Source organism: Aulonocara stuartgranti (genome assembly GCF_965226115.1).
Source record: "Aulonocara stuartgranti genome assembly, chromosome: 8".
NCBI lineage: Eukaryota > Metazoa > Chordata > Actinopteri > Cichliformes > Cichlidae > Aulonocara > Aulonocara stuartgranti.
The window spans coordinates 5,357,846-5,382,378 of record NC_138959.1 but is presented as its reverse complement, the minus strand read 5'-3'; the positions used below and the strand labels follow the sequence as shown (position 1 = coordinate 5,382,378).

The 24,533-nt window shown below is 40.1% G+C and overlaps 1 protein-coding gene across 3 annotated transcripts in view; it reads left to right on the top strand.

The window, feature by feature from the left end:
- The window catches only part of tbkbp1 (TBK1 binding protein 1), a 160,492-nt gene that overhangs the window by 100,350 nt on the left and 35,609 nt on the right, over positions 1 to 24,533 (top strand). For all 3 annotated transcript variants that reach the window (XM_082544969.1, XM_082544968.1, XM_082544967.1), the window contains one exon: positions 22,780 to 23,041. In XM_082544969.1, the coding sequence (XP_082401095.1) occupies positions 22,796 to 23,041 (246 nt within the window). In that variant the 5' untranslated portion in view covers positions 22,780 to 22,795. The remainder of the gene's footprint in view (positions 1 to 22,779; positions 23,042 to 24,533) is intronic.

Genomic DNA, 24,533 nt, shown 5'->3' with positions numbered 1-24,533 from the left:
AGACTGAAGGAGTGATGTAACAGTAGTGTAATGTGACCACTCACTCTCTCTGCCCACTCAAGGCACCAAGCCAACCAACAGAGGGATAATGTAGTGTAATATGCATGCTGTTAGTGCGTGTTTGTGTGTATGGGTGTGTGTGTGACCAGATCAGCTGTGTGACAGAGACTTGTAGTAAAAGCAGAGCAAAAGAGGCATAAAAAGGATTGTGTGTGAGACATTGAGAAATCCTTGTTCGGGAAGGAGGTAGAAAGTCCGTTTTGGGCCTGGAGTCTTCGTGCTCACTGGGGATTCATGTGATTCTTTTTGTGTCTCTGTAAAACCAGGTTACCCACTTGCTTGTCACTCGTTACAGGACTTCCTAAGCTTAGTCTGGTGCACCTAAAAATATCTCCTCACACTATGAGAATGCCCCACCAGTGCTTTGTATGCCTTTTTGTTGACATCTCTGAAAATGTTTGCCGTTTTAATGTTGCTGCTGCTGCGACTTTATTCATCTCCTTTTAAAGACGTATACACACATATATACTCAAAACCGAAGACAACCTTCCTTTCAGTCTGTACACAAGTATGTCAGATTTTGTTTTACTCAAGCCAAGAAAAAAAGAGCAGTCAGGCATATTGACAACCTCTATCAGAGGAAAGATGCCTGCTTCTGGCTGGAGACAGATCCGACCAACAAAATGTCATCAAACTGACTCTGAGGATACAAAGAATAATTTCATTTGAGGCATAATCTTTGGATTCTCAGCACAGCACAGCCACAGCACATAGATTTCCAATAAATATGTAGCTGACAAACAGTGTGCATCAGATCGAGTGACACGCAGGTCACACAGGAAGACTGAGCGGAAGCACAATGATCTGTTTGGACCTTCAGCAAAAACAGTGCTTGTTAGTTTTCCAGTGCAGGTCAGGGGGGGTTATCCTAAAATCTGATATCCAATTCTTGACCACAAGTGGCACTACTGAGCCAATGTCCTGATAACAAGAGGTATGAGCATGGAGATGAATGTCTGCTAATGATCAGTGACTTCAGTCTTCTATATGGCTCATGGCTAATCTGCAATTCCTGTTCCATCTACAGTAAAACCCCCCAAAAGTAAAAGTCAACCCCACTATTAAAGTTAAAAGACATGACATAAATGAGGCCCTGGTGGGTTCCAAAGCAGCTTGCAGACAAAGTAGCAAATATAGGCAGGCTAAAGCAAGTAAAACAATTAAATGAAACATTAACAACTGGACAGAAAGGAAACTATCAGCTGATGTTGGCTGGTATTGCGATCAGCTGATCTGCTGGGACTGCAGGCTGAGATTGACTTTGTGGTCTGCCTGAACTAATAATATAGTCAATTTTTTATCATGCCTCGTCTCTCAATCTACTTCATACACATCCAGAATTGTGAGGAGAAAGAAGAAATAATAAACAGAACGGGATTTACTAGTTAAGTCGGAGATCAAAGAGCGCCTCCTCATTGGAATCCGTACTCCGTTTAATTTTATTAACAACGTTTCAAGTGACTACAAGTTTTTTTCTGAGGAAAATACAGAAATAAAAAAAGAGGTGCATATGCAGAAAAACGACGAGTGACATTTTAATGATCTACTCATCACACATTCATATGTCAAGTTATCCTTGCTTCAAAGGAAATACAGCCTCGATTTATGAAAAATAAACAGCTTTACTGATGTTTGAGATCAGTCAGAATTTTGGGGTATGCCACACAAACGCACCCCAGCACACCAGCAGACATGCTTAATACTGCTAATGCCTGCAATGTCAGTGTAGTTAGTGGCTGTTAGTGTGAAAAGAATGTAGGCTATTTGATATTTGAGAACTATTTGATAACCTGCTTTGTTTTCTTCTTAACACGTCCAGTGGAGGAACTGCTTATTGCCGATACATCATTATTATTTATTTGATTAATCAAAGATAGTAAAGAAGTTAGTGATAATATAATAGTTTCGGGTTTTCAGGGATCCTTTGAAGTGGTAAATGTACTGCACTGACTCCAGCACACACAGTTTTAAACTTATAAACTTGCACAAAATTACTGGTAATAAAAACAAAAACTGTTTACAGCCAAGAAAATACTTATATTAGCCAATAATACAGTATTTATACGTGGTTGCTACTATATTCAACCTTGAAAAAACACACAAGTATGATTAATTATAATTAATATTTGATCAATCTCAAATTAAATCAGAAAGAAAGGATCCAATCCACTAGTGTAACGACTTCAGCAGCCAATTTTTAGGTGCCTACATTGCAGCACGTAATAAGGATATCCGAGCCAGTATTTCCAGTTTCATCTGCTGAGCATCAAAACCTAGCTGAATTGTTGTCAAAAGACAGAGAGTGGTTTGCCACTGTAATTTTTCTTTTGTAATATTTCCTAAATGGACTTGACCATTTAAGACTGACACCCACAAAACTGTAACACTGCAGTCATTTTAATCATTAAGGATTAAATCTGGAAAAACAGCTCATTCTGTGAATCCAGGCTAATTCGTTCACTGTCTCATAGAAACAGCATTGCATCTATTCAGCGTCCAAGAGCTTTGTTTCCTGTAGGAAGGCCTTGACAGTGTTGTTTGCTGAGTGGGCTGCTGTCCGTGGTACTGAAAGCCAACAACCAGATGAACTGTCCACAAAAAGACATAGTGAATTCATGTCCCATTGCAAGTAAACACAATAGTACTGAAAATTAGGAAGAATTTTTTTTCTTCATACTCCACATAATATCTCCCAAATCTGAAACTCTCGACTTGCACCGGTAGCGCTATCGTAGATGCTACAAGAAGGTTGGAAATGAGCTGCGTGAATCATACACACGCCGCCTCGTAATCCCGCGTGACTAAAGAAAACAGATTTTTGGATCCAAAATCCATGAAGACTGTTTTGCTCTCCTCATATATCACCTTGATTTATTGTTGTTGCTATTCAGTCGAAGCCCTTTCCGCCACCTTTTTAAGCATTTTTTACTTAAAGCTAGATGACAAAAGCTGGAGGATTAGTACATTTATGCAGAAGGTTACTATCTTTAGAGAATAGATGCACAGTCCTTTCCTTTTGCTTGGGTGAATGGTGCGTCTTAAGTTAAAGCTGGTCTACACGTGTGAGAGAGAGACACGTGAACTGAAACATATGGGTTCAGTGCCCTAACAAGTCTGCTGTTGCGCCTTTGTCTGAGTGTAATAATTGGCTGTCGAATGCAGTTCTCCTACCTCTACCTCTAAACAGAAAGCATGGCACAGGCTGCAAACCCCTTTAGCCTCTTTTCTTTTAATCATCTCTCCCTGCCCCTTCTCTCCGAGTTCTACCTCCGAGTTCTACCTTTATTCATCCAATCAGCTGTGCTGTAATCTACTGTAGTCGTGTCCTTTATCCTTCACAAGCGTCGCATGTCCCCAGCTCCCTCAAGTCAGTTACAGTGAATTTTTCACTGCCTTCTGTCATTCATATGTTTGTTCTTGTCACTCCGCTGGCAGCTCAGACGCCTGTTCCTATCAAACAACAATCGTGCGGTGACTACCGGTGCATGCATACCTCCTTTATTATCCACAGAATGAAAAAGAGACACACGTGAGGCTGAAACTGATGACTTTGGTTGGATCCCATCCATACTGAAATGCACTCCATGCAAGCGCAGAATGGAGTAGTTCAACCCTTTTGGTAAGGCTTTCAGTGTGTTCTGCAGTTTAGCTGGCTGGGGACTTACACAGACACATGGATAGCTCACATGGATAGTGTACAAGTGAGATGAAAGTTTTGCTTGCCATAATGGCAGACGAAATTGTGCTTACTTCCACTGACTGCTTACTAGCGTATGGTTTGGATTTGCAAAGAGTATGCTGCTTGGAGAAACAGATTTAGAGGCAGGGTTCCTCAAAGCACCTCAGGGGCTTTTGTGAGCACTTGGATTACATTTTGTAAGAATATTTGAAAATTAGTTTATATAATTTTAATATGCACTGACTCTAAAAGAGGTGCAGCAAAGTAAAAGGGATGCATCACAGTTTTTGTGTTTGCAGATGCATCAAGTTTCTCTAATAACCAAGTCCTAAATGGTGGCTTCAAACATCGGAATAAATCCCCAAGTTTGTTTGATGAAATACTTCCTAATTTGCTCTAGAAATGAGAAAACGTTTCTCACTTGCTCATTTGAAATTTACAGAAAAATTCTGTCATAGCAGCTTCATAGCTTCCTTGGCTAATAAAAAAAATCTCAGCGACATTCTGTCATATTAGCTGATCTCAGTGCCACATCAGCTAGTATCTTTGTGCTCATCCGACTGGCAAGTCTCATAAAGGGGCTTTTTTTGCTGTGTATATGACACCCACCTCCACCCCAACACCAACTTAATCAGTGTCATATCATTGATGTCTGCTCAGCTTTGTAACGGGGCGCCGCTGGGGTTTTTCCTCCCTCTGGCTTTCCATGGATGTGTGGGACGTCCAAGATCAAAACTCTACAACCAAATATAAACAGAGTCCAGATGGAAAAGGTTTTCAAAGCAATTCCTAAAAATTCAGGTAACACACTCACACTTCCATGGATTTTATTCTGGGCTTTTCAAAACACTATGTCTACATTATTTGCTCTAATGTCTCTTTTATCTGATGCATGTTCTTTCAGTTATTATACGTACTCGTGTGTTCTCGACTGTGGCAATGTGACATTTAGATAAACTTTAGTGGCCTTTACACATGGCTACATTGGTGTTGTAGACCTCTACTGACCTCCACTGTGCAGCCACAAACAATCCACTTCTCAAGAGTTAAAACAAGACGGAACAGCCGATTAAGTGTTTAGGTGATCAAGAGTAAATTGATTTGAAACAAATTTTATAGTTGAGATGTAAGCTGATATTTAAGCAGAAATGCCACCGTTTAATTGGTATCTCTGCTCAAATGTTAATATATTTTACATAAGAATAGATTTTCTGTCATTTGTAGTTTAAGGGTGCTACCTAACCAACATACCCGACCAAGTTTTCTCCCTTAATTGCTTCAAACATCAAGCAAAGTAAAAGCCGTATGGTAAAAGAATTCAGGTAAAATTAGTTCACTGTATATTAAAACAAATAAGTCTTGATTTACCACGAGAGGAGTTACAAGATGGAGGAGAGAGGACCTAACACAGCTTAATTTTAGCAGTTGAAATTTTCATGGTTAATTAGATTATGTTGAGTTAAATACTCGACATAATCTGGCTTTTGGGACCGTGGGGATCAGTTGCATGTTTTGCAAGCTGGCAATCTGGTCTTGGCCTCCCAGTATTGGACTATCCTTTCCTGACTCATCTTCAAAGGCCTGGTTGAGATGACTTATTTTGGATTGATGTTATGACTACATTAGTTAGGTCTGGGCCAGGTGTTTAGTTTTAATTGTTAACGTTTGTTATGTAAGTGGATATCCTCACAAAGCCATTTAAAGATAAACGCATATTGCAGTGTGTGTGTGTTTATTTAAACATCTCTGTGAGCACCAGAAACTGGCACTTGTGGGGACCAAATGCCCGTCCTCAAGAATTTGAAGGCATTTTTGAGGCTGAAAATGTGATTCTAGAGTTACAGTTAGGTTATGGTTAGGTTCAGGGTAAGGGCTTGGTTTAGGCATTCATTTCTGATGGTTAGGGTTAGGGTAAGGAGCTAGGGTGGGCATTATATCAATCAGATGTCCCCACTAAGACATGAAAACAAGTGTGTGTTTGTGTGTGTGTATATGTGTGTGACAGACTGGTGAAAAAGAGAGCAGCCCTCAGCGGTTGAGCGGCTATGTCCTTTGCCAAGGACAGTGACTTTCATTAAAGTAATGTACTCACACCTTACAAAGAGGCACACGTGCTGCTGTAAAACACACACAGGGGACACACATGTGCTGTCGGTATTTTTTATTCATGATCTCATCCACGTGCGCTCATCATGAGTGCATGCATCGCTCGTGTTTATCATATATTCTTTCTGATCCAAGCCACTGCTCTCTTTTCCCTCACACATCATCTTGTCTCTGGACTCATCCAACATGCATCAGCAGCAGTGGCAGCAGCAGAAGCATGCACTTCTAATTAATCAGGAGCCACAGATTGTCACATCAGCACTCAGAGCCAATTAAACACTTGGTTATATTTTCTGTCTTTAGCAGCCTCTCGTAGATCTTAATGTCTTAAAATGATGGAAGCCACGGTTGGAATCAACCTCTCTTTTTGCAGCTCAGTGTAGTAGATTGCATATTTGCTGAGGGGTACGATTGGATATGAATGCGTTATAATGTGGATATATAATAAAGTTGATTTCTAATAAAATTTTAGGCTCCGGATCTCCTCAGATAAGCCCATAACTTGTTAAAACCACATTATGTGTGGTGCTTTATGATGCATTTGTGTGGATATGCCCACTAAATATGTTCAGGTTTTTTGTGCAATTTCCATGAATCCGGCATCTGAATAAATATGCAGTAAAGAGAAGTTAATTTGAGTAAAGTAGGGTAAAAATTGATATCCAAATAGACATGGTCTTAATTCTGAATGCATTTTCATGACTGAAAATAACAGTGACTTTTCCACTTTGCTCTGTTTGCATTACTTCTCGTTCTCATGCATATTTGGCATACCATCATTTTTCATATTTTTACATTTTAAGCATATTTGTGTGCATTTGTGTGCATACGTGTGTGTGTGTCTAACTATCAGTCAGTCTTTTAGTCAGTGTATGACAGCAGAACAGACATACTGGAGGAGGATGTGATGTTCTGTGAAGCGAACGAGCCTTCAGATGCCGGGAAAACAAGACAAAAGTGGGATCCAAGTAAGAGTCAGGGCCACTGGCGCTGGAATGATCTGAGCTGTCAAGGCCTTTGGCTGGAGTTAATGTATGTATGCACGAACGTGTGATGGCATCTGACTGATGCTGCTTTCCACTACAAGGCTGTGAAGCTTTGCAGTGCTGTACCGTTTTGCATTACAGCGTCTTCCCCGCCACCTAACCCACCCTTGCAGCAAGTTTTAAAAGAGTCAACAACTGCGGCATCACTGCAAGGAGCCACAAAACTAAACCCGCACTGTGCCATGTGTGTAATGATTATGAGATGTTATTAAATAAACCATGAGAGCCATCTCATCCCATGGAGGATGGGGCATAAGTTAAAAAGCTTCATCACAAAATTAGGACAGCAACAAACTCAATCCTCTTCATCATGAATAAAAAGGAAGTTTGATTCTCCAGTCCATGAAATGTCAGAAAATGAAGAGAAAAATATCCGTCTGAGGTTTTCAGAGAGCAAGAAGATATCTTTACGTTCATTGTTTTGTGCCCTTCAAAGCTCAAAGCTAATCAGTGTTTGGCATTTGATAATAAGATTGGACTAAGAGGCTATTAAACACCAAATAAACAAACATACATATACATAAAACACCTCCTGCTTGGTTGCTAGAGTCTTTTATTCTGAAAGGACCTGTAGCTTAGGCTTGCTAATATTGCTAATATGTGGTAAATAGATATCCCATCCATCCATCAAGTTTTTTCATGTAATATTATTGTTTATTTATTTGTGATTATTTAGTAATCTGAACCATATTTGGTTTGTGGATTACAATTTTGAAGCCTCAGTTTTAGCTTTCTTTGTATTTGGTAGCCAAAACTCAAACCCTATCCTTATATTCTTATGGCATAAAAGTAAATATGTTATTTTGTCAATTACATCTCAAGCCCGAACAATAGATTTTTAAGATGTGTGTACGCACTGCAACTTAAAAAAAAAAAAAAACAGCAGCAAAAACTGGAGAAAACACAACAAAAACAGAAAAAATACAGCTAAAGCTCACAAAAAATGTTTCAAAAAAATAAATAAAAAGCTTACAATACACAACAGAAGTGATTTAGGGAAAACTTTAAGATGACGGAATAGCTGTGGTAAGCAACTAATAGCAAACATATAGCTACAGTATTACTGGTATATGGGATACCAGTATTTTGGTGATCTAAAAATACAGCCAATATTTTTTTTCCTTTAAGACACACAACATGGACAGAGTTTCCTAAAATTTGTTATGTGTAGTTATTTTTGCTCGTTTACACTCTGGATTAGCTGGTTTTTGTGTGTGGAATCCCAAAGCTGTGTCAACAACAAGGAAGCAGCACAGTGCCCTCTGGTGGACAAACTATGCCACATCAACACTCATATTTGAACATATTTGAAGGGTGTTTCAGTCTTTTCTTTACTTTTTTTTTTACATTTTTTTCTATTTAGCGCTGTTATAAAAGCTTATATATAGCTAAGATTGGCGGTCGTGCAGTGTGCGACACACTGGGTTGGTGCATTAGCGAGATGGGCTGGTATGTCTACACCAGTTTCAGTTGCTGTGAAATACATGGTGGATATAACACAAAGATTTTTTGTGAAAGAGTTGCATCTGGAAACTACTCCGTTTACAGTGGATGGTGGATCTGTAAAGCTAGAGAGTCATGCAACAACTCGCTCTGGGTATATTATTATGAGCAATATGTTTCCTATAATGTCATTTTGCCCTAATATTACTAATGTAATGTGGCACAAACATTCAGCGCAGTTTTAAATATCCCGCTCTGACCTCTAGGCTAACTGCACCGACAGCTCTGTCACATTTTCTCATCATACTGTGCATCTCATCTTACTGAGCAGCCATCTTTCACTCCAGCCTGCTGGCGTGCCAACTCTGCAACGAGACAAAGCATTGTGCTCTCTTCCTTAATGCGCTTTTTACCAGCTGAGACCAAATTACAGGCTTTGTTTCACTGGGAAACACACTAGTACTCGTGAGTCATCCGACTCAGTCATCGTGTCAGCGTGTGTGTGAGTGTACTGCATGTACACCGCATGTGTCCGTGAGAGTGTGTGGTCGTGGTTAAATGGGGAGGCTACATTAAGTTGGTCAAAGGAGGCAGGACTTTAATTGCAGCCCGAAAAGAAAAGTCATTCTTTTCTCACCCTCTCTGTCTTTTTGTCTTTGCTTCTGGGCTGCAGCTTAGCTCGACTCAGATTTCAGAGTGAGGGAATCCAAGTATTGGATTGGCTATAATAATAATGAGGAGATTAATGTCTTTTGTGGGGAAAGTTCTCATTCAAAGTCAAGATAAAGGTTTTTTCTAACCCACTCAGAGTGGGTTGGGGGGAGGGGGGGGGGTGGCTGTGATAAACTTTGCTGCTGAATACCAAGATGGATGAATGACAGTGAGAAAGAGCAAGAGAGAGGGAGGAAAGACGGGGTGGTGGTGGTGGGAAGAGAAAGGTGAAGGAATTGACTATTTGTTTCAGCTTCGGTGGAAAGAAAGATGAGGGGAGGATGAGAGAAAAGAGAGATGGAGCTGACAGAAAACAGAGAGCAGAGAGCAAAAACCCCCACAACTCATTGTCTCCATCCTGCCCCTGCCATCAATCTCCCAAATGGCAGCTGCCTTACTTACACACAAAAACACGTACACACAGATAGTTCTGTGGCCGCCTGCATACACAGCTGATTCCCCCAGTGATGAATCATAGAGCAGTATGGCATGGCACAGAACGTCATTTGTTAGAGTTGGTGTCTTTCTCCTGCACCAACAGGCTGTATAAGTGCTTTGCATTATTCATCATGCATGTGTGACGTGTCTCTGTAGGTGTGCTTGGATGTGGACCTTATTGGCACATGACGTAGGCTGAGCTGTGTGCATATGTGTGTGTGTGTGTAGTACGCACGTGTTCAAAGAGTACATGGCGTTCCAGTCTTAACATCACACAGCAACAGCAGCTTATTGAACAGACATAGATGTTAGTCAGCCAACAGTCATAAAAAAATAGACTTGTGTTAATTTATTATGGCAGGTCTCCAGTTACCGCTGCTGCTTTTAAAATCATTCATTTGATTTGTTGTGAATATGAATATTTGCTATAAAAAAAAGCACATGAAACCAGCGATCTGTGTGGCTATGCATCATTTAGCTAAATGTATTATTCATTTGAGGGCCACATTTAAGGTAAAGCTTTGCATTTTTCAGGTTTCATTAAAATTTTGCTTCTGCAAAATCTAGAAATATGAGCCTTTCATAGCTTCCCAAATAAACATGATTTTTTAAACACATCTATTTTTGATGATATCCTTCATTTATCCTCGTCATTTTTCTCATTAAAATCAAATATGTTTTTCAAGAAACACTTAACCAGGAAAACAGTACATAATACATAATGACACGAGTACAACTATGACACACTAAGAGGAGTGCAGTTTTAACAGCAATCACACTGACATAGTATTTTTCCACTCCTTTAAATGTCAGTCCTTAGTAATCAGACATCAGTTTCAGGTGCTTCTGTTGATGATTTCAGGGAAAAGGCTCAGCATATTTAGTACTGATCTGGCTCTGGGAACGACGTGTCTGGAGCTTTTTGCGCTGTCACAGGGCAAGAGGTAGGACTGCAGGTTTCATCATATAAAAGAAAATATGATGATAGGATTTCATTCAGTCAGCTAGCAAATCAGTTAATACACAGAGGGGTTCAGTATTTTGAGACAGGACACTTTAGCACAGAGACCGGAGACACTGGGGATTGGACTTCCAGCCCTGCAGCTCTCTACCACCAAAGCAGCAAAGGAGGGGCAAGAGGTCTAGCCAGGGTGGCACATACCTCTTCAGTGAGGTATGTTAAATCCCTTGTATTTAACTATTCTAGAACTGTTCTTCTAAGAAAACACATATTTTTTTCCGTTTCTGAAACAGAAACATTTTTTTTTCATATTACAAAATAAATTAAACTCCTCAGTACCTCAGATAAATCCCATGCTTTTCTTATCTACATTGTTGTTTAAACTTGGAGGACAGCTGACCAAAATAGAAATGAAACAAGCCTAACATGAGCATGGCAGCATGAGCAATAATGAGAAAAAAAACCCCAAACCTTTGATACTAAATGCTACAGACGTATTTGGGTTGGTACCCCTGATTTGAATTTCTTTACCACAATTTAATTCCTGGAAGTCATTATTTAGACTTTCATCTTGGAGAATAAAATGCAAAATCTGACCCAGAAGCCATTGGGCTTGTGATCAACGAGCATACAGCAGATAGTCAGACGTGATGTACTATTTGATATTTCTAATATTTGAACACAAATATCAAATCAAATGTATTTGATGTGTATGAATGAACTAAACTAAATGGATCTCAGTGTTCTTAAAATAAGTAATTGGCTATGCCCTGGAAGAGGATCACTAAAGTACAGTATGAAATAAAAGACATGCATGAGAAAAATCAAATTCCGCACTCAGTCATGTATATTCAACATCCAAGTTCACAGGAACCAGTTTGTGCTCTTGTAGATATTTGCTTGAACACCTTGGAGTACCCGGTGTTTAGGCTTTGAAGTAAGTTTGGGTAGTTCGGTCGTTGTGTCTTTTGGGCAAGACATTTCACCCGTTGCCTACTGGTGGTGGTCAGAGGGCCCGGTGGCGCCAGTGTCCGGCAGCCTCGCCTCTGTCAGTGCGCCCCAGGGTGGCTGTGGCTACAATGTAGCTTGCCATCACCAGTGTGTGAATGGGCGAATGACTGAATGTGTAAAGCGCTTTGGGGTCCTTAGGGACTAGTAAAGCGCTATACAAATACAGGCCATTTACCATTAGTTAGCAAATGTAAAATGGTCTGAAATATTATTTTGAATAAAAAACATAAACCTGAAACACAATCAACAATACTCCGGTTCTCTCTCCCTAAATGCCAGATCCTAATTATTACATCTGCTGTATTATGATGTATGTCAACTACCTCCCTTCTGGCTCTTCAAGTAGGTTGATGTGCTGTTTTTATCACTTGTTCCATGTCTGACAGCTATCAAATGTGTTCACCCACAATGCTATCCTAAGGAGACATGACGCACAGCTCACTGCTGCTTGTTCAGCTCATTGCCTAGAGCACAGTAACAGCTGAAGGAAGCATCGTTGGGTGTGTAAATATATTTACCAACCTAGATATTCTAAAATCTGGAGAATAACAGGGATGGACAGTGAGAGATGTTGGCAAGAGGATCTGAACAAAAACAGACGATAAAATAGGATTTTTTTTAAAGTCAGAGTGGCATATTTTCCACATAATGTCAGTGGAAATGTGTCCTTGAACATGTTGGCCTCGTTATTGAAATGCTGAACAGGTTTGCTGTGCTGCGTAAAATGCAGCTCTTTATTATTTGAAACACAATTTGTAATCTGCATATGTTATCAGATATGTGAGTGTCTTTATTTTCAGCTTGCATTTTTTAATGGTAAAATGGTAAATGGCCTGTATTTGTATAGCGCTTTACTAGTCCCTAAGGACCCCAAAGCGCTTTACACTACATCCAGTCACCCACACATTCACACACTGGTGATGGCAGCTACATTGTAGCCATAGCTGCCCTGGGGCGCACTGACAGAGGCGAGGCTGCCGGACACTGGCGCCACCGGGCCCTCTGACCACCACCAGTAGGCAACGGGTGAAGTGTCTTGCCCAAGGACATAACGATCGAGACTGTCGGAGCCGGGGCTCGAACCGGCAACCTTCCGATTACAAGGCGAACTCCCAACTCTTGAGCCACGTATGAATGAAAGGTATGCAGTAGCAAATGCTGGGCATGGTCTGATCAAATAAATTTTCAAATAAAACATACTATGGTCATGTGTCTTTCTAAAATGGCGACCATGGCCGCCAGTGGTCGAGTCTCTGTTTGTGCGGTTGGTTGCTGTGATGTGATATGGGTGCGTCCAAGAAGTCTGTCCTCCAGTTTTGGTGAGTGACATTTTAATATCTTCTAATCCTAGTTAGCAGGAATTGTGTCTGTATGATGTAGCTGTAAAGTTTATAAATTCAGCCCACTAGCCTTACTACGGTAATAACTTAGTAACTCCAAATATATAGCCACTTCTGGCTCAAATAAAAAACGACGGCTCATGCATCTTTTAACTACAGTCTATGATTGTGAATTATAAGTTGGCGATATTTATACGTCAGCTTACTTAGCTTTGGGCAAGTTTTAACTACTTTCCGGATGTTTAATTGTGAACCAATAATAATATTAATATTGCATTTATATAGCGCTTTTCAAGACCCTCAAAGCACTTTACAATTTCACTATACATTCACACACTGGTGGAGGCAGCTACAGTTGTAGCCACAGCTGCCCTGGGGCAGACTGACAGAAGCGAGGCTGCAATATCATGCCATTGGCCCCTCTGGCCATCACCAGTAGGCGGTAGGTGAAGTGTCTTGCCCAAGGACACAACGACTGAGACTGTCCGAGCCAGGGCTCGAACCGGCAACCTTCTGATTACAAGACGAACTGCCAAGTCTTGAGCCACGATCACCACAATAACATGTATATCAACAAAAACCAGATAAGTAATTTATTCATAAAGCCACAGCACCGTGTGCATCCACTGACCCTTGCTACCTGTCTCTTTTTGGCAACAGCAAGCACACAAACACACTAAATGATCACCTTTCCTGCAGTGACTGCTTTGTCCTTGTGCTGACACTCACAAAACACACACTCTCTTTGCACTGACTCATTTCCACACTCGTTGATGTGCCTGTCCTCATGTCCGCATGGATACGCACACAAAGGCACGCAGTCAAACCCTACCTGCCGGCATGTTAATAGGTTCTCAGTGTGTGCCGTGCCATCCAGGTTTGGCCTTGTTCACTGTGAAAGGCAGAGGAAACAGGTGCAGCCGACTGAAGCCAGGCATTATGGGAGCATTTGGCGGATGAGCGCAGGGCCGAAAGTCACACCACCTCCCTACCCTGGACTCACCATTCATAGACATACTGTCTGATTCAGAGGTGCCAAATGTCCAGCCTGTGGGGATCACAGGGCAGCACTGAGAGGAGCTGTTTAACACTGCCAGACAGAGAGAAGGGAGAAAGTAGAGAGAGCGAGGACGGGGAAGAGAAAGGATAGGATGAAAGGAGATGGAAGGTATAAGGGAAAACAGTAAAATGTAATACAAGCTCAGGGGAAGGACGTGGGTTGGATGGAAGAGAAAAGCGGTTGCATCGTTCACGTACAAGATACAACATTTAAATCGCACTCTGTGGGGACTCCAGTTTTCTCTTTGGTCCTGGTTCTGTTATCACTGGAAAGCTCAGCCTTGACCGCGCTGGCGTGATTTCTACTGCACTCGTATATTTATGCCTTTGGATACAACAGAAGCCCTAAAAACGTACATGCACAACCTTGTAAATGTGCATGCAGGATCATTGTGGGAAATAAAAAAAGCTAATAATTATATTGTTCGAGGTTTTAATATCTTTAGTATTACAAAGCCACACAGTGAAAACACGAAGATCCTTTTTCAATATTTACATGCAGATTTTCCCCTTCACAGTCTACGGTAATCAATGATTAGCTGGCAGTGAGACACAAACAGATCTCCCATCGAGAGAAGAATCATCTGTTGTTCGAATCCTCTGAGGTTCCCAAAAATATGATTTGCAGCATTTACAGAAAGCAGCAGCGCTAAGGATCTGATTGGGTTATGAATGTTTGTAAATGAATGAGGCTTGTTCTTTTTAACTCAGCGTAGGATACCCTGCTGAGACTTTGCACCATTTTAGCTGCTGTATGGCATGCTAAACAGAGGATACATCAGGTGTTTGCAGGATCACAGTTTTATATTTGAAGTTTTATATTTACTGTAATATAATGCACTGTCCTCCCAAGGTGCTGGAAAATGTATAGAGCTGTACATATTACCTGTTACAAAAACGGAAACATTCATCTGAATGTGTTAGGTGAGGTCAAAGGAGAGAAGAAGAGATCTAGCTGCAAAAATAAATAAATACAAATCAAATCTTGGCATGCTCCAGTAGATAAAAGCTGCATTTTCACCAATAGCATCTTTAATGGTCTTACATACTTTCATCTATTTGTTGAAGTAATTGCTTTTTGGAATTCAAAGACATGGCTCCTTCATTACATGTTTTTAATGGCTCTATTTAAACATGGCAGGAAATCTGTGCTAAGATAATAATGGGTTTATGTTAGAAAATAATGAAAAGAGATGCTCTATGATCTGCATCACAGATTTTGGCAGTCAAACCAGTGATTATCTCCGTGTCTTAATTGGTAGCCATCATGCGAGTTAATGGTTGCACATCGCTGCTATGCACAGACATTACATACTATTACATTTTCTAATGAATATAGAGGTGATATAGTTGTGCTGCACGTGTTACACAAGCCAAAAGTATAGTTATTGTGGCAATGTTCCAATATGGGGTTAAATAATTCATCTGAAGTATGTATGTGTGTGTATATATATATATATATATATATATATATATATATATATATATATATATATATATATATATATATATATAGTCCTTTTTCCACTGTGCAAGCATTTGCAATGTAGAAATCAACACAAAGAACAGATGCAATTACTATCAGTGTCATTATTTATGCATGTATTTGATCTGAAAGCCAGTGACAATTCATCCTGAGGGGGCGCATAGTGTAAGCATGGTTATGCATCCAGTGGATAACAGTTGCTGTTTTACTTAAACGAAAAAATAAAATGTCACTAGAGGACAAATCTGGATCAGCAAAGTCATTAAGATTCATTCTCTGAGCCCACCCAATTTCTATTCCGAATTTCACTCCAATTCATGAAATATTCAGGTACAGAATGACGGACCAATGGCGGACTAACCATTAGGCTGGCTTTGCAATCCAAATAGCTGTGTGGCTAATGTTAAAATTCTTTAATTTATTTTTGCTGACATGCTGAATGGAAAACATTTCATAAGCAGCTGGTATTCGTGAAAGCTGAAAATTTAGGGAGACCTTTGGCTTGATTGATTTCTGATCTTTGGTTTCCTTACTCCAATCTGAAATTTAAAAACGTGCAAATAAACCATTTGGCATCTGAAAAGTGCTGTTTCAAAATTCAAGTGCCATATGTTTCATGAATTTTTAATGCCTTAGTCTGATAGGCTGATCACGAGGCAAGATGCACTTGAATCCTAGTCTCTAATGGATAGCTTCTTAGTGGGTCTTGTAGACCATTCTGCTAAAGTTGTATTTTTGGCTTTAAATGGATTCTTTTAATTCTCCTAAGACTGCAGAAAAAAGACCAAGTAATATATATTTCTCTCTGAGTGTGTATTTAAATTTGTGCTGCAGTGTGTGAATGTGATAACATTCGGTTTCAGACGTGAATCACGCTGGAAGAAAATGTCATCAGACCAGAACTTCTCAAACTGTTGTTTAGGCTATTGTGAAATAAAATAAATAATAGGGTAGCTCATTGAAACACAACACAGACATGTAAAGATGAACACATTAACTGCTTAGTTGTCGTGACTTTAGACTTTCCACAGCAGCAGTCTGTGGCCTTTTTAGTACTATGACATAGAAGGATGGGAGTGGTGATTTAATCTCTGGAGAGAACGAAAGGGGGACAAGGAGGGAAGAGGGTGAGAAAAGAAGAGTGGGGGGAGGTAGTCTCTGTGGAACAGTGTCTGCCACGTGGCTTCCAGGTAATGTATGACTTCTTGCGGTAATCACTGTAATGAAGCAGGGAGCTGGTTGGGGGAGAAGCATCTGACTTTATGCCTGGAGTCCAGTGGGGCTTTGAGAACCTCAGCAAATGAGCCTTGTGGTCCAAACAAGAGACAGAGAGGGGATAGAAGAGTGGAAAAGAGGGGACGGCATGAAGATATCAGAGGGATATTTTGAGTAGAGGAGCTGTGAGTGTGTATATGTGATAAATGCATCACTGTGATAAATGAGAGGAGCACAAAACACAGATGTTCCCGAGTTCTGGTCCTTACCTATCAGAAGACAAACTGATCATCATCCACGGCACTCTCTGTGCAACTAGAGGAAATTATTTTCTATGCAAATTACTCAGATATCCACGGCCAGCACATAATTCTTTTCGAATTTATGGCATGATTTATGTTTTGCACGGGGTGCTGAATATAAATATCCACATGGTGCTATAATATCTTTTTTTTTTTTTTTAGATATGCAGCCTATATGTAGGCAGATCATATAATTTTAATGTAAATAATTCCACCCAATACTACGTGGTGAAAGTTTACTTTGTTGTAGGTTTGTTTGGTTTAAATGTAATTTGGTAATCTATCCTGAGGTTGTATTTTTATAATATATCACCATCTTGCCATGACTTATTCAAAGTGATTTACCAGGCTGAGCAAAACAAATAAATGGATAAATACATAAATACATAGAAGCAGCTCTTCCAGATATTAACACGTTGTTCTTGCTGGGGATTAGTTTAAGACCACGTGTGAAAATGGAGAACAATTAACCGAGCCGCGCTAATGGAGAGTTTAACCCTTTAAGACCTACCATAGAACCAAGCCCGCCAGAGCTTATATTATATTTTTACATGCTGTGGAGCCATTTTTGGGAGCATTTCAAGTTGATATACATCAATACAACCATTACAGCCTAAATTTTAATAATATGTATGCATTAAGTGCATAGTAATTACATAAATTGCAAAAAAGTGCAATAAACTACAAAAAAATTGAAAATCGTTTTGTTTTTTTTAAACATATATTTCTAGTTAGAGAAATTTAAGAGGCTTATCCCTCAAAACTGTAAATACAGAAAAGTTGCACAAAATAGTTTCCTACCACAGGAAATTTATTTTGAGTGTCTTCATAGTTTTATTTTTGAAAAACACCAATTTTTATACACTGCAGGAAAAACGAAAATAAATATTATAGTGCAAAAACAGCATATATATCAAAATAAAATATTTCCAGCAGTGCAATATGAGTCCTAAGCATCCCAGAATCAACACAGAAAGTCATAAAGTCAAACATAACTTTTAAAAACACCAGTATAGGCTCATGAGGCCCTGACGGTAATAAAAACTACATTTCCGCAAAAATTGCGTCACTTCCGGTTTCGGGCAGGTCATGGCGGACATGCGATAGTTCGCGCTGACGTCTATTCCAACGTAGGAAGTGTTATGAACAGCTGATCGGATCGGCAAGGCGTGTTTCTGGAATATTATGTTTTTGTTGCTGCAAGCGCTTTTTATGCAGTTTTTGCAGAGCTTTATGTGGAAGGAAACTGTGACCGAGGACAAGCTGATGGCATAAGATGTAAGTACAACTCCTCCAGTTTCATATGCAAAAAAAATTATTGCGCTAGCTCACATGGTTGCAGAGCTACCGGGATTTTAAAGTAGTTGCACAAAACGGAGCGTGCCCGCTCCGATCGGTTTTAAAGGGTTAATAGCCACAGCAGCTGAACGAGCTTGGATGGAAGCGGCATCCTACCTGAGTACTTTGGATCGCATCCAAGAGCTCATGTTTAAATGAGAAAAGAAAACCTTGGCCAGCCTTCCAAAGCAAACATGGACAGTTTTGTGGTTAAAGTTGTATTAACTCTTTTGGGTCACTTGAGGGCAGTAGAGCATCCTACCAGTACTACGTTTTTGTTGTTGTTGAGAGACATAATGAGGTTCCACCTGTGCCAGAAATATGACCTCTGAACATGTGACGTGACATTGTTCAGTGTTTTTCTTTACCTTGAAAGTTAATGTGACAAAATTCTTTTGACTAACTGATGATCTGTGTTGATTCTTAGTTAACTTTACCTCTGTTGTGTTGTCCTGATAGATCATCAGATTTCGCTGTTATTGACTATCTTGTGCTCATTTCTTGCCGTCCAGTACTGCAAATAAAAACGACTTGTGATTTCATATATACTTATGGACACAGCAAGAATTAATTTAACTCTTTAACAGATCTTTTTAAACTATAGACAGTATACAAGTAGCTACCGTAACATTGCCCATTGGTTTGTGACGCCCCATTTCTAATCCTTGGGACAAACAATTTCAACGTTGCCATCTTTGTATTTTAACTGGCTATGAAACTACACACTCATTGGCTAATGGCTTGCCAATCAGCAAGTCATCAACCAATGGGCATGGCCTAGATAATCGGACAAAAATTTACATAACGGACAAGTGTAATGACCAAGGCCTTAAACTCATCATGATTTCTAAAGGACTGCAAGTTGTTTTTGGAGCCACGGTATCCCAGCCGGTGGCTACTAAAAGAATTGGAGGTTTAAGGCACTTCTGCTTCATTTTTCAGACCCAGAAGTTACGTCCATCTTTAGTAGAAGCTGTAGTGTAATCCAAAAGATATGCATCAGATTTATGACATAAATAGCTCAGTTGTTGGCAGTCAGACTACAATAAGAAGAAAATACACATAAATATAACATTCCTAACAACAGATTCAGGTGGCACTAGGATGTCAGAGCGCATCGGGACAACAATAGTTTCCAAGGAGAACACATAATGAAGTATACTTCAGACTACAAAACCAAGCTGATTTTGTCACTGTGCATGTGAACAGAATTTTAGCACCAACAGAAGCTAATAACACATGAGTTAGCCACAAGATTGTTAGCCAGAAAATTGTGCTTAGGCTCCAGCGTTCCATGTATGAGCTTAGGAGAAGAGAGAGGATTGGGTTGAAAAGTGCCCCTTTCCAAAATGAAACCTGCATGCTCACATTTGGCACCTAACAGTATCTAGTGCATTTAATAGTGATGCCAAGAGGTTCTGGCATTGTCGCTCATGTCTGGGACACCAGTGACAGAAACCGAACAACACAACGTGACTGTTAACAAAGACTTACCTACTTTAATATAAACATATAGCAAACGTAGTACTCACCTGAAGTTATGTCTGAGTCCATTTAATACACATGATATGTACACTCTTAAATTAGATCTGTTTTTGTCTGTGCCAACCTTTAAGAAAAATATCCGTCTCTTTGGATAAAACGCACTATATAAGAATCATCTAATGAAATCATCTAATGAAGAAATGTGACATGAGAGGTCACATTTTTTCATTAGAATTTTTATTGCTAAAACAACAACACTGATTATTGCAGATTTGCAGTTGTAAAAACATTTCTGTCGCGGTTAAAAGAAACCAATCGCTGTCTCACCAATATTTCCATTTTAATGGTATTCAGTGTTATTCTCCCTCTGCTCCCTTTTTTTGTACAAACTGTTTATCTTTCCTCCTGCTATATGAGACACCATGTGCAAAGATATGATATTATAGTGACGCAGTGTTTGCCAGAGTAAACTGCCTCAGACTTGACAGCATGATGTCAACACAGTATACATCACGGAGCCTTAATATCTTCCCAGCTTAAACACTACTGTCCAGGCAGTTGGCAGGTGATGGGCACTGCTTGATCAAACAGGCATTTTTGTCCACGCGTGCATTTTACTCAGTGTTTTTTTGTGTGTGTGTGTGTGTGTGTGTGTATGTGCGTGCCTGTGCTCGTGGGAGTGCTTTTGGATCATCCCGTTAGACCAGCGAGGAAAAGAGCCGTAGATTGGCTGAGGCTTTATTCCCCTCTCTCTTGAAACAAAAGGAAAATAGCACCGTGGAGGAAGGGAGCAGATGAAAATAGCTCAGTGGGCAATCGCTGACTCACAAGGCAATGCTGGGAGTCAGGAAGGCATCCATTCCAGTATACATCAAATCAACTAGCTGTTGTGTAACTCCTCTAGTACCAGTAAATCAAACCGCTGTTGCTACGTCTAGTATGACTTTTGTGCATTTGTGCCCTTTGTAGCGGAATTAAAAGAGGATAGTGACATCACAGGCGCCATTTATCACTTTTGACAGCCCAGCCCGGAGTCTTCGGGGCAGGGGAGGGAGGCCAGCGTGGTCAGCTAGCTACTCAGCTCATTCATCATGCCACTCAAGGAGTCTAGGCTGTCAGAGCTCATGTTTTTTTTAAGTACTGTGAAATGGAACAAGACAGCAAACCCAACTCATATGCAAATCATACTCTGATTAACATATCAGCTACAGTACATGCACTGGTTACTCATGCACCTGTGAGGGACTTCTCACCAAAAATTAAATGCAAAAGGCCGAGGTAATGAAGGCCAAAGGGTTCACGAGATTACGTGTGCTTTACTGTTTTGCTAATAATCACAGTTTTGTACATGTAAGCATCATATCCTGGTTAAGCCTGGAGAAAAAGATACAAATCCGACTTCAGAAAAGTGTATTTATATTGCTGTGAGTGGCTAATTGAACTCAGGAGATACAGAGAACTTGGGAGGCGGAATAGGCTGAAAACACCAGGCTGTCTTCTGAAAACATTTTATCACCACAGGTGTTTGTTTGCTTTGTTAAAGAATATCCGCAAAAGCAATTCACTGCAAATTTCTGGCCCTAGCCGACTGCTGCTTAACCTCCAGACCCACAGCAATCTAAATGTTCCCAACAGAAATGCCCTTCATAAATTAAAATGTTGACACGTTATTCCGTGCAGGGAGAGCGGCAGCATTAACTTCTCAGACGTTTTTTGTTGAGTGGGATGTGATGATTGATGTGTCCCACCCTTCCCTTCTTTGTGACTGGAGAGCTAAGTGAAAAGAGACAACGAGGAGCACGGCGTTTTATCCAGAGATGAACCTTGAGTGCCATATATTGTAAAATCACAGCGAAAAAAAAAGGGAAATAAAAGACAAGAACAAGGGCAGTGTTTGCTTCATAGACTTACATTATATAATACAGAATATTAAATGAAAAATATAAGTAACGAAGACCCAAAATCACAATATTAAAAACAATGCAGAAGTCATATTAAAACACTGTGTAGTTATCTTGCAGGCAATAACAAAGCAGGCACACAAAAGGAAAAAAAAAAGCACAAAAGTAAGCTGTTATTTTTAAATGGAAGTGATGGAAAGATTTTAAACAGGCTCAAAGAAACACTGATCCATCTCAGCCCTCCAGAGACCCAAAGTCTGGGTGAACACTGAAAGCTAAGTGCCATTAAAAACACATACATGGATGGGCTCAGCGGTTCAGAAATATTTGGGAACCAGTGCAGTGGATTGTTTTGAGGTCTTTATCTGTTGGCAACACTACGGAGTCTAATCATATTCAAATAGGGTGCTTTTATGCTGAAATATGTTTGATTTTACAGAAGAAGAAAAAAAAAATATTTCGAACTCATGATCTAAAGCTGTGCTCTGACTTATCTAAAAACCGTCTACGGCTTGCTTTCTCTTTATTTCATTTCTCTCACTTTCTTTGTTTTGTACCTTCAAAACCTTCTGATTGCAGACAAATGATTTGTTCAAGCTAAAACACGTTAAGATCTCCGTGTCTTTCCCTCACCTTGTTATCCAGAGCAAATTTGCATCTCTTTGTGTCCGCTGCACTGACCTGATATGCGGTCACGCTGCTTCTCGAGTTTGCTTCCCTTCTGTCAGAATGGGGCAGTGAATAATCAGGTAGCTCTGTGTGTACTGGCATTTCTTTTGTGGGGGGCAGCTTATGCGTAAGCACACCCGATGTGATATTGTGGCTAACTGGATCATTGCACCTACAGTACATCTGAACTCCTAAGACACAGTAAGCCATCTCTAAATTTCACGTGCCCCTCAGTCATCCTCCCGTGTCTCTCGGTACCCACTGTGCTTTTGAATATTTTACATTGTGTGTGCCAGCAGTCCGACTGCTCTCGATAGAAAACTGCTTTGTTCTTTTTTGTTTGTTGCGAGTAGCTGAGTGCTTGATGTTTTTTGGATTGCTGCTGTAGCACCGAGAGGCGACCCCAGCCAGAGTTATGAAATGTTTCTTTTTTTAATTACTTTATTTTTGGATGGTGCATTTAATTGAATGGAAACAATCTGGCAGTTTAATAATTAATAAGCAAATATCTGTCTCTGTGTGCCCTCAGCTTGAAGCTCTGAGTGATGCAATCTCTGTTTGGAGGCGGAGGGGAGCTGGGGCTGCTCGGTGGAGGCGGCGACGCAGGAGGCCTGAAGGAGGATGGCTGTGGCAGCGTCGCGTGGCGGTCTTCGCCGCTGCCCCATGATGAAATCTACTCAACCTCCCACTTCGCCCTTATCACCGCCTATCAGGACATCAAGACCAGGCTGGCCTGCCTGGAGCGGGAGAACACCAGTATCAAGAGGAAGCTGAAGATCTATGAGATCAAGGTGAAGAGTTTTTCACTCCTAATGTCAAACATTACAGCAAACTCAGACTCGCACAGTTGTTTTTGACCTTGTTGGTATCAGACAGAAAAACTGCAGTACTGGAGAGGATGAGGCTAATGTGTTTTTTTTTATTTTATTTACTGAAAGTTGCTCAAAAGGGGAGACTGCTGTCCACTCACCTTCCATTTTATTGAAGTAGTGAGATTGTGCACAAAAAAGATGAAAGAGGGAGCTTTCATGCTCTGTGATTGGTCGGCTTTGATCCTTGGCTAGCTGGAGAATGAACATTAACCTGAAAGGAGGGAATTATTCTGTGATATATGGCACAGAAGCCAAAATTTTTTTCCTTTAAATGATACTAAATGACATTTGTAAACATGTATCAGAGCCTGAAATTAATTCCAAATATTTGTCTGTATGCACTGACCCTAGAAGGTTATATCGATCCAGATTAGTCTGTGATCATTTCTTGAGGACATCAACATAATGTCAGTTTGATATGTATTTTGCTTTTTCTTTTATTTGTAAGGAGTCCTTCCGAAGGTTTTTGGATCGAGATTCAACTTAAATCCAAAAGTTAAAGGCTTAAAGCCAAGAATGAAGCAGTTTTGTGCAACTTTTACGTAATCCCGAACTAAATCCACTCAAGTTACTCAACTAGCAGAGGTGTCAAAAAAATCACAGGAGACCAGACGAGCTGAAGACCTCAGGAGTTTGTCTCACATCTCAACAAACTTAGTGAGATATTAAACTCATATGCATACTCGGATACTTTTTTAGGTGCAAATGTTCAGCTGCACGTTCACGCTTCCAGTGGTGTCTTTATTAACTCAGGCTTTCTGCTTCAGGCTGTGTTTCATACATCATTTCACTTTTTGCATACAAAATGGATGTCAGTCAGAGGAGCATTTCATCGGGAGCTAAAAGGAAACTATGGCTACAAATAAGGCATGAAAGCAATGCTGGCAGAAAACAGTCAATTTTGTGTATTTTTAAGTTTATATTTTTAATTCCCCACTCAATACGCTCTCGGTGCTGGCATTTACTTCTAAGGTGACAGCTTGCATTAGAGTTGTCAAATTTGATATGTTTAAACTTCACAAGCAAGAAAGAGATGTGGAAATCACACATTTATTTTTATTGACTGCGTTTTCTTTGATAGGTTACAGTAATCGAATTGATTCTCGTATCTGTGTTCTGTTCGATGAGTTGCATAAAACACACTTTGCAGTAAATCTGAACCGAGAATAAAAGCATATTTATGCATATTTATTCATGCATTTTCTGTGCCACCAAGTAAAGGCATGTAAATTCCCCGTGTCAACGTGACGCAAATAGTGTGTGCTGCAAGGCTTCGTTGAATAACATCACTAACGTATGGCTTTACAGGTTTGCATATAAAACATATCCCATGCCTCAGTTTAAGTGCTCGCTGTCACTGACAAAACTGGGTTGATTAAGTGCATGAATGTACACTATTAGCACTGAAATC